The sequence below is a fragment of the Monodon monoceros genome, unplaced genomic scaffold, assembly GCF_005190385.1.
Source record: "Monodon monoceros isolate NGI ecotype Baffin Bay Population unplaced genomic scaffold, NGI_Narwhal_1 Super_Scaffold_18, whole genome shotgun sequence".
Lineage (NCBI taxonomy): Eukaryota > Metazoa > Chordata > Mammalia > Artiodactyla > Monodontidae > Monodon > Monodon monoceros.
In genome coordinates this window covers 137,173,203-137,184,084 of record NW_021703774.1, presented here as the reverse complement: position 1 = coordinate 137,184,084, position 10,882 = coordinate 137,173,203, and the positions used below count along the sequence as shown (strand labels likewise).

Below are 10,882 nucleotides of genomic sequence, written 5' to 3'. Positions count from 1 at the left end.
TTTTTTTTTTTTTTTTTTTTTTTTTTGCGGTACGCGGGCCTCTCACTCCTGTGGCCTCTCCTGTTGCGGAGCACAGGCTCCGGACGCACAGGCTCAGCGGCCATGGCTCACGGGCCCAGCCGCTCTGTGGCATGTGGGGTCCTCCCGGACCGGGGGCACGAACCCGTGTCCCCTGCATCAACAGGCAGACTCTAAACCACTGCGCCACCAGGGAAGCCCCCTCATTGTAGTTTTGCTTTGCATTTCTCTAATGATTAGTGATGTTGAGCATCCTTTCATGTGTTTGTTGGCAATCTGTATATCTTCTTTGGAGAAATGTCTATTTAGATCTTCTGCCCATTTTTGGATTGGGTTGGTTTTTTTTTTGATACTGAGCTGCATGAGCTGCTTGTATATTTTGGAGATTAACCCTTTGTCAGTTGCTTTGTTTGCAAATGTTTTCTCCCATTCTGAGGGTTGTCTTTTTGTCTTGTTTATGGTTTCCTTTGCTGTGCAAAAGCTTTTAAGTTTCATTAGGTCCCATTTGTTTATTTTTGTTTTTACTTCCATTTTTCTAGGAGGTGGGTCAAAAAGGCTCTTGCTTGTAATTTGTGTCTCAGAGTGTTCTGCCTATGTTTTACTCTAAGAGTTTTATAGTATCTGGCCTTACATTTATGTCTTTAATCCATTTTGAGTTTATTTTTGTGTATGGTGTTAGGGAGTGTTCTAATTTCATTCTTTTGCATGTAGCTGTCCAGTTTTCCCAGCACCATTTATTGAAGAGACTGTCTTTTCTCCATTGTATATCCTTGCCTCCTTTATCAAAGATAAGGTGACCATAGGTGTGTGGGTTTCTCTCTGGGCTTTCTGTCCTGTTCCATTGATCTATATTTCTGTTTTTGTGCCAGTACCATACTGTCTTGATTACTGTGGCTTTGCACTATAGTCTGAAGTTCAGGAGCCTGATTCCTCCAGCTCTGTATTTCTTTCTCAAGATTGCTTTGGCTATTCGGGGTCTTTTGTGTTTCCATACAAATTGTGAAATTTTTTGTTCTAGTTCTATGAAAAATGCCATTGGTAGTTTGATAGGGATTGCATTGAATCTGTAGAATGCTTTGGGTAGTATAGTCATTTTCACAATGTTGATTCTTCCAATCCAAGAACATGGTATATCTCTCCATCTGTGTCATCTTTAATTTCTTTCATCAGTGTCTTATAGTTTTCTGTATACAGGTCTTTTGTCTCCTTAGGTAGGTTTATTCCTAGATATTTTATTCTTTTTGTTGCAGTGGTAAATGGGAGTGTTTCCTTAATTTCTCTTTCAGATTTTTCATCATTAGTGCATAGGAATGCAAGAGATTTCTGTGCATTAATTTTGTATCCTGCTTCTTTACCAAATTCATTGATTAGCTCTAGTAGTTTTCTGGTAGCATGTTTAGGATTCTCTATGTATAGTATCATGTCATGTGCAAACAGTGACAGTTTTACTTCTTCTTTTCCGATTTGGATTCTTGTTATTTCTTTTTTTTCTCTGATTGCTGTGGCTAAAACTTCCAAAACTATGTTGAGTAATAGTGGTGAGAGTGGGCAACCTTGTCTTCTTCCTGATCTTAGTGGAAATGGTTTCAGTTTATCACCATTGAGAATGATGTTGGCTGTGGGTTTGTAACATATGGCCTTTGTTATGTTGAGGTAAGTTCCCTCTATGCCTACTTTCTGGAGGGTTTTTGTCATAAATGGTGTTGAATTTTGTCGAAAGCTTTTTCTGCATCTGTTGAGATCAAATTCTTAAATATGCACAAAAGTATGATCTACAAAAGAAAAAACTAGGGACTTCCCTGGCAGTCCAGTGGTTAAGACTCCACACTTCCACTGTAGGGCACACGGGTTCAATCCCTGGTTGGGGAACTAAGATCCCGCAAGCCACACAGAACAGCAAAAAAAAAAAGAAAAAGAAAAACCTGCTAAATTGGACATGAACAAATCAAACTTAAGGATTTCAGCTTTTTGAAAGACATTGTCAAGAAATTGAAAAGTCAGTGCACATACTGGGTCAAAATTTTCAAATCACATGTCTGATAAAGCGTTTGTGATCAGAATATACCATGTACTCTCAAAACTTAATGATAAGAAAAGAATACAAGAAAATGGACGAAAGAGTTGAACAGACTTTTCACCAAATATTTACAGATGGCAAATAAACACATGAAAAATGCTCAGCATCATTAGGATAGTTGAATAGATCAATGCAATAGAATTGAGAGCCCAAAAATAACCATGCATCTATGGTTAATTGATTTTTAACAAGGGTGCCATGACAATTCAGTGGGGAAAGAACAGGTTTTTAAACGAATGGTGCTGGGAAAACTGAGTAGGCACATGTAAAAGAAAGAACTTGGACCCTTACCTCATACCATATACAAAAATTAACTCAAAAATGGATTACAGGCCTAAGTATAAGAACTACATTTACATATACATAAGCATATAGAACTTTTAAAAGAAAGCATAGGTATAACTCTTTATGATGTTGGATTAAGCAGTGATTTCTTATATAGGACACCAAAAGCATGTGACAAAAGAAAAGTAGTCTAATTGGATTTAATAAAAAATTTTAAAACTTTTGTGCTTTAAAGGACACCATCAAGAAAGTGAAAAGACGACTCCCAGAACGGTTGAAAATATTTGCAAATTATATACCTGATGAGAGATTTGTTTTCAGAATATATAAACACAATAGTAAAAAAGAAAATAACCCACTTTAAAAATTGGCAAAGGATCTTCAAAGAGAATACACAAATGGCCAATAAGCACATTAAAAGAAGTTCAGAACTTCCCTGGTGGTCCAGTGGTTAAGACTCCATGCTTCCTCTGCACGGGGCACAGGTCTGATCCCTGGTCGGGGGACTTAAAATCCCGCATGCCACAGGACGTGGCCAAAAAAATAAATAAATAAAATTAAAAAAATAAAGATACTGTCATGATGGCAAAAAAAAAAAGTTCAGCATCGTTAGTTATTAGAAAATATAAATCAAAACCACAGTGAGGTGTAAGCCACTTTACACCTGCTAGGAAGGCTGCCTATAATCAAAAAGGTGGACAATGACAAGTGTTGATGAGGACATGAAGCAACTTTCTCATTCATTGCTGATGGGAATGAAAAATTATACAACCATTTCAGAAAACAATTTGGTGATTTCTTATAAAGTTAAACATACATTTATGGATGGATCTAGAGACTGTCATACAGAGTGAAGTAAGTCAGAAGGAGAAAAACAAATATCGTATATTAATGCATATGTGTGGAACCTAGAAAAATGGTACAGATGAACCGGTTTGCAGGGCAGAAATTGAGACACAGATGTAGAGAACAAATGTATGGACACCAAGGGGGGAAAGTGGTGGTGGGGGGGGATGGGTGTGCGATGAATTGGGAGATTGGGATTGACAGGTATACAGTGACGTGTATAAAACTGACAACTAATAAGAACCTGCTGTATAAAAAAATAAAATAAAAATCAAGAATAAAATAAAAAAATAAACATACATTTAGCATTTGCTCATCATTTTAGGTATTTTCTCAAGATCCAGGAAATGAAAAGTTCCCAAAAAACTTGTGAAAGAATGATTATAGCATTTTTAGTCATTGTAATGAAATGCTCAGGGAGAGAGAACATCCAACAAATGTCCATTAAAAACGTGACGTATTCAATGCAGTGGAATACTCAGCTTAGAACAACAAAAAAAGATTACATACAGGTAACAACTTGGAAACATCTCGAAAACATCATGCTGAGCAAAAGTAGACACAAAAGGTTACATGCTGTCCATTTATATGAAGTTGTAGGCAAAAGTCTGTATCACAGAAATTAGAACAGTGGTTACCTGGGATGAAGGGTGCAGGGGAGATTGACTTCAAAGGTGCACAAGGAAACTTTTTAGTTGTTGAAAATATTCCATATCCTGATTGTGTTGGTGGTTACACAAGTGTATACGTTTGGCAAAACTCATAAAACTATAGATTAAATTAGGTGTGTTTTATTGTGTGTAAATTAGACTTTATGACTAAAACTAAAAAAATAAACTTTATTTATAAATTTTATATATGACTAAATAAATATGACTAAAACTAAAAAAACTTTAAAAGGCATGTGTAAAAAAAGGCAAAAGGAAAAAAATATTTAAAAATAATGAATACTGCATGTACAATATGACTGCTATTAAATATTTATTTATTTTTGGCTGCGTTGGGTCTTCGTTGCTGCATGCAGGCTTTCTCTAGTTGCAGCGAGTGGGGGCTACTCTTCATTGCGGTGCACGGGCTTCTCATTGTGGTGGCTTCTCTTGTTGCAGAGCACAGGCACTAGGCGAGTGGGCTCAGTAGTTGTGGCTCACGGGCTCTAGAGCGCAGGCTCAGTAGTTGTGGCGCACGGGCTTAGTTGCTCCGCGGCATGTGGGATCTTCCTGGACCAGGGTTCGAACCCGTGTTCGCTGCATTGGCCGGCGGATTCTTAACCACTGCGCCCCAAGGGAAGCCCTAAATTTTTTTTTTAACATAGGAAATGCATAAAAGTGTAACAGTACCCATCTTACTCATGATTTGGGGGTCAAAGAAGATTGTCTATGTCTTATGGTTATGATTTTTATATATATTCTATATATATATATAAAATGGTATGTGTATTATCTATGATCTATGTGTGGGCCTTGTAGTGTAGGCATAACATCATTACAGAGATATTTTTCAAACTCTAGCTTATGTTAGTGAGCAATAGCAAAACAGCTTAAATTTAAGCAAAAAAATAAAATTATTCCACAAAAAAAGTTAAGTTTTTTAAGGAAAGGTCTTTCTCCTGTTTTCTTTCAGCCTCAAGGTATTGCAGCATGCTGATTGAGGAAGGAGGATTGCAGCATTTATACAACATCAAAGAACATGAACAGACTGATCCTCATGTCCAACAGATTGCTGTGGCCATCCTGGACAGCTTAGAGAAACACATTGTACGCCATGGAAGACCACCTCCCTGTAAAAAGCAGCCCCAGGCCAGACTAAATTGATAGCTATAGGTAATTGGATAATTGAATCACAGAAATTCTTTTTGTGATAGATTCACTTGGAATATCTTACCCTCTCTGATGTTTTGGGGGTTTCTGCAACAAGAGTCATAAAGTGAGTATGGGATTGATAATGTACAGTACTGCCCATGTGAACAGTCTCTGATTTGTCTTGTGATTTTTAACTTATCAGATGAGAAGAGTCTCTTCCTTGATCATTGCCTTTTAGGAAAATTTCCACATCCTTCAGTGTTTGAACTTACTTGTGCTTAAAATTCTACAGTTTTATGAGGAAGTTTGCACGGACCCTTAGGCCAGACTTTTCTGATCTTAAAGTCCCTTCAGTCAATTTGCAGCTTCAGATAAGCTGTTAACCTGATTTCTGGCACTGCTTCAGTTGTAAATTTTATATTGCTTCTGTATAAAATGCCTTTATTCTCTGTCTGTGTATCTTTTATAAGATGTCCTTCTTAGTGTGAAAGAATGGAAATCTGAGTCCTCTCCTTGTGAAAGCTACTCACTGGCTGGTGCTCGGATGGCTGGCAGAAAATATATTAAAAAGAAAAACTACTAAGGGAAGATAGAGTTTAGGAACTGGGAAAAGGTCTGCTCTTGTGGTATATAGTTTTTAAACTGGGACTGGCTAATCTTCTGGGGCCCACCTCTCCTGAGGCATTGCACAGTAGCTTGTTCTTCATATTTATTCCTGGAGGCATGGGCTGCTGCTTCCTACACAGACTGCTGGTTACTCTCTAGAAATATTTCCCCAAGCACCACAGTTTAAAATATTACAGCATTCTGCGTTAGAGATTAACTGTCTGAATTTCTTTATGTCATATTGTTGTGAAAATGTGAATTTTACAAAAATCGTCTCTTCCTCAAACAGACCATCCTTTTCCCTCTATTTCAAAGTCATTTTGTTCAGTGGAATAGAGACTACGCATGGTATTACCTGCTCACTTAAAATACAATTAACAACAGTAGATTTTGCCATGAGAAGTTAATTTTCTTTTGTTTCAGACTACATGTATCTTAATATTTTCATGTTGGGGAAGGATATCCACATCTCACTGCCAAAAGTAAACAAGAAGAATTAGACTATTGTTAAATGTAATGATTCTAGTTGCAGTGCATAAAAGGAAATATTTTGTGATGGGTTATTTTTCAGACAGTTGCCTTTCCTTTAAGAGAGTTGTTACAGTAAGGAATCAGTTGTCAATAATGGCAGTAGGGAGGCAGCAAGTCACCAAGAGAGTTATTTTTCATTAAACAAAAAAAAAGGCAAAAGATTTATACGATCTGAAGAGAAACCAGAGTATCCACCTTAAATTTTAGTTTGTGAATAAAGTTAACCTGCAGTCTTAGATGACTGCATCTTTTTCATAGATGGCCAAAATGTTTTCAATAGAGATTTTAAATAATACGTTTAAAATCATGGTGATTATTCAGAAGCATTTTTATTTAGAAAGGAGCTGGCTTATTAGTATGCTGATAATATTTTTGACATACACGTTTCATACCACTATCACAGTAGTCATACTTGAATTATTTGGTACTCCTTCACAGGAGTCAAAACTTAAACTAAATGAAAATAGATATTTAGAATCATTAAAAACCATATTAAATTATGGGTTAATTCTGACTTAACCAGTTTAAGGAATTTTTATAGGTGTGAGATAAATTTTCACAGATTATTTCTATTTCAGAGGAAATGGAAAATCTTTTAAAAATTTCCCCCTTTTTCTGGGTTTTAAATATCTAAGGCAAAATGTAGAAAATAGGATGGCCTACAAAAGCTTGGAGTCGCTAGCTATGTAGAGCATTTCTAGGTCTTCTAGCTTGTGTAGCTAAGGAAAAGCCTATTTGAGAAGTTTGGCTTCAAGTTTCTATTGTATCCTATTCAAGACAAAAGTACATGTTCCTTCTAGGCTAATCCTAGGTTTTTGTCTTTATGAATTGTTTTCAAAAATGGCTAAAAATGTATGGAAAACAATAAATCCCTTCATTACTCAGAATAACTTGTTGATAGATGAAGACTCAAATATATTTAAATTGAAATTGAAATTTGCTACTTTGAGCACTGGTAATGGCCAGATACTTTTGAATCTTAAAAGCAAAATAATTAGGCACATCCCAAATATATAAAAAATTTAGTGCCTTTGTGGTTGGGATGGCTCTTAAAATTGTGTACCTAATTATGGCACTGAATTGTCTATAAGGTCTTGAATCTGGCTATAATACAGTATATATGTATATGTATATATACATATATATATATATAAAAATTGAAATTATGAGGTGTAACTGGCCTGTCTCTACAGAAAGAATCTATTAGGCCTCCCGTTTGCATTTGTACACTAGAATGTAACAGAACTTGGTGCCTTCAAGGGTTACCTCTTCAGTGGCTTAGAGGTGCTGTTTCAAGCACAATTTAGACTAGGGTTGAACCACTCATTTCTCAAATCATTGGTGTGCTCAGATATTGCAAATTATCACTACATCAGTCCACAAGCAACAGCAAGGTTTAGATCTACTAAAGGAAAAAGGAAATAGATCTACTAAAGGAAAAAGGAAATGGAATTAGACTTTTTAAACTCTAAGGATGCATGTGTAAATTTATTGAGTAAAACAAGAACAGTCTGAAATTAAAGCAAAAATAATTAGGGTATCTCATTCTTTCCATCAAGTCAGTTTTGCTGTTCTCTTTATACTCTAAAAAATCATTTTTTCCTTTTGCAGGTGAAAAGGAACATAAATCAAGTAGTAATAAGGGGTTAATTTACTCTCTGGCCAAGGACTCAGTGGTTACTGATCTTAGTTGAGAATTAAAAAAGTCATATCAGACTCACAGATCCAGGAATTGACCTTAAATATTGCCGCTCCTCACCCTTGGACAGAAATGCCGTTTAGTGGCACTAGTCAATTTAAGTGAATTACCCAAGGTAGAGATGAATCCCACAAAGCAACTATGGGAATTTAATTTCATGATATCTTTTGTTTGCAAGCTTCCAAAGAATCAAGGATTCATGTTTTAAAATATCAGTGCTGTATATCCAGCCTAGGAAGTTGATCTTGCTAGTGGGACCTTTTGAGTTGGCCCTTTTTCTCTCCAGTCACTTTCATTTGGCTATATTTTAAATTATGCCATGCTCAAGATAGTATTGGGCCATCATCTAGACCTTTGGAGCACATTTTGATGAAAACATATTTTATTATGGTTCATTATGTGCTAAATTAGGGTGGAATCGATTAATGAACCATGGTTTTGGCTTAGTGCTTTAAAATGCCTGACACCCCACCCTGTCCCCCCATAGAACAAGGTGCAGCAATACCCAAGGTTGAAAAGAGGTCATGAGTAGCCAGGAAAATAAACTTACTTTGTTGTATATGTTGAAACCCACCCCTTTCCTGCCCTCTAATGGTCTGTTTACATTATTTGGTTATTGTGCAACTTTTATCTTGAGATAAGCAGTATTATTAAACTGAAGGTGTAAGTTAAAGGCAATATCATACTGTTGGCTGACATGGGCAGTTTCATCTGTATGTTACTTATTTGGGGGCTTTATATGGCTAGGGCTTCAGAGTAGTGTTCCGAGATAGCTTACAGAGAGGTTTGCAAACTTATGGTTTCCCTCTCAAATCCATTGTAGCAGTTTCAAATGATTGTGTGGATATTGTATATTTAAATTTTACCATTTGCTTTGTATTGACACATTTTTCATTTTTTGTATTAACTCACGAACTGTTTATTTAAGTAATAATGCAAATCCAGACTTCATCCAGTGGTGAAAATAGCGGTATGATAGGAAATTTTGCTGAGTGTGCTTTAAATGAGTAACTGCTTTATCTTTTTTTAGTATTTCACAGATTTTGTGTGACATGTACACTCCTAATTATGCATTCTTTGGTTTCCAAATCTTAACCTAAGACATTCTTATGTTAACTGATTGATAGCCTAAGAGAGAACTTTCTCTGCCTGTTTCTCCCCTCCCCCAATTTTTTTTGGGTAAATTATGGGAAAATCAATGCTATTTCTCGTTTCTCTGGATGAAGCAAAGCTCCTTTGGACAGCACAACCTAACTGCATAGCTAGATAGAATGGCTATTGAGAATATTTAGAAAATCCAAATTAATCAAATTATGAGAAATCATAAATGTAGTTCATTAATAATATGTGCTTAATTTTGAACTTATTTTGGAAAATTGTTCAAATTGGGTTCTTTTAAGCTTACTTTAATCAGCTTAGAAGCAAGAAGCTACTTTGCTAATGAAAGCTGAGACATACTTTCATAAAAGCAGGAAATTCTTGAGAGCATTTAAAAATGGGAGGATGTTATGTCAAGATTTATACTTTCAGATAATCTGTAAGAATAAAATTTTTAAATCCCTGACTTTTGTAGAATTCCCACTGTCAAATTCTCACTGACTTGTGAGTATGGAAAAAGCTATCTTTTGCTTGAATTCTGATGGAAGAGTTTAACTCCTTTTAAAGGATATGAAAAATTCATTGGAAAGTGTAATGTGTATACATTTCAAAGGCTGTCAATTGTCTGGACTGAAGGCACTGTTCTTACTGTGGCCAGATGAATGGGAGTGTCCTGTACATGAATCATGGTGTTTTAAATCAGGACATCACTTAGGTATTACTGTTGTGTATACAGATTTTTGTTTTGGGGATTTCTTTTTTTTTGGCCTAAATAAATGTTACAAATTTTATGTAAAGTGTGTGTTGTCTACATTTATTCTGGGCATTTGCTTTAAAATTTAAAACTAATGCTTCAAGATTCAGATTCCTTGGTCATCCGTTTGTAACAGTTGCTTTCTGGAAAAGGCCAGTGGTTTTACTGCAGAAATTTCTAATTTTTTTGCAGGACCTGGAACTCCGTTCATTCATTTCATTAAATACCTATGCTAGGTACTATTTATGTGCTGGAACTTGCATAATTTATAAATCCTTCAAAGAACTTAACAGTTTTGTGGAGAAGAGGAAGTGTCAAATAAACAGATAAATACTACATAACATTGTATTACAGACCAGTCCACGGTACTTGTTATAAAGCCACAGAGACTATACCTAATCCAGACTGGGCACCCATCAGACAGCCCAAGAACACTTCCTAGAGAGCATATCTAGGTTGACAGTCATTCACACAACTATTGAGATAATTAACTGATATAATATATATTGTATGAGTGCATTTAGTGAGGGAGGTTACCAAAAAACAAAGTATAATATAAGAACCCCATGACGAGGAAGAATTCTTAGTGACTTTAGTTTCAGAAACGTCATTTTTATAGTTGAAGAAACTAAGTCATAGGTAAAATGACCTTGCCCAAATCACACAGCAAGTCAGTAACAGACTCTGCATTACAATTCTTATTTCCAAATTTACAATCCAATGGGCCCCCTCTCCCCCTATTATTGCATAATCGCATGAGATTGCTTAGCTCTTAGGGAATATGTGATTAAACATCAAATGAATGGTACAGAAAAGAATGTGCGCCAGATGGTCAGAAGTGGAAGTTGACCATCCTTACAGATGGTGTAGGGCAGCATTAGTGTTTAGATGCTATAGAATTGTTAATGAATGATCACTACAAATACTAATGCTTCATTAATACACAAACATGAGATCAGATGTGTTAGTGATAGGGTTTTTAATAGTAGTTTTATTACAATTTTTATAATAATTATTAGCTTAAAAATTTATTATTTTTGTTTATTTATTTATTAGTTTTGGCTGTATTGGGTCTTAGTTGCTGTGCGCGGGCTTTCTCTAGTTGCCACGAGCAGGGGCTACTCTTCGTTGCGGTGCGCGGGCTTCTCACTGCGGTGGCTTCTCTTGTT

General features: G+C 35.9%; 1 protein-coding gene across 2 annotated transcripts in view; it reads left to right on the top strand.

Annotated features, from left to right (window-relative positions):
- Positions 1-9,724, top strand: part of ZYG11B (zyg-11 family member B, cell cycle regulator) — a 78,240-nt gene extending 68,516 nt beyond the window's left edge. For both annotated transcript variants that reach the window (XM_029228544.1, XM_029228543.1), the window contains one exon: positions 4,847-9,724. In XM_029228544.1, coding sequence (XP_029084377.1) covers positions 4,847-5,037 — 191 coding nt within the window. In that variant the 3' untranslated portion in view covers positions 5,038-9,724. The remainder of the gene's footprint in view (positions 1-4,846) is intronic.
- The last annotated feature ends 1,158 nt before the right edge of the window (positions 9,725-10,882 follow it).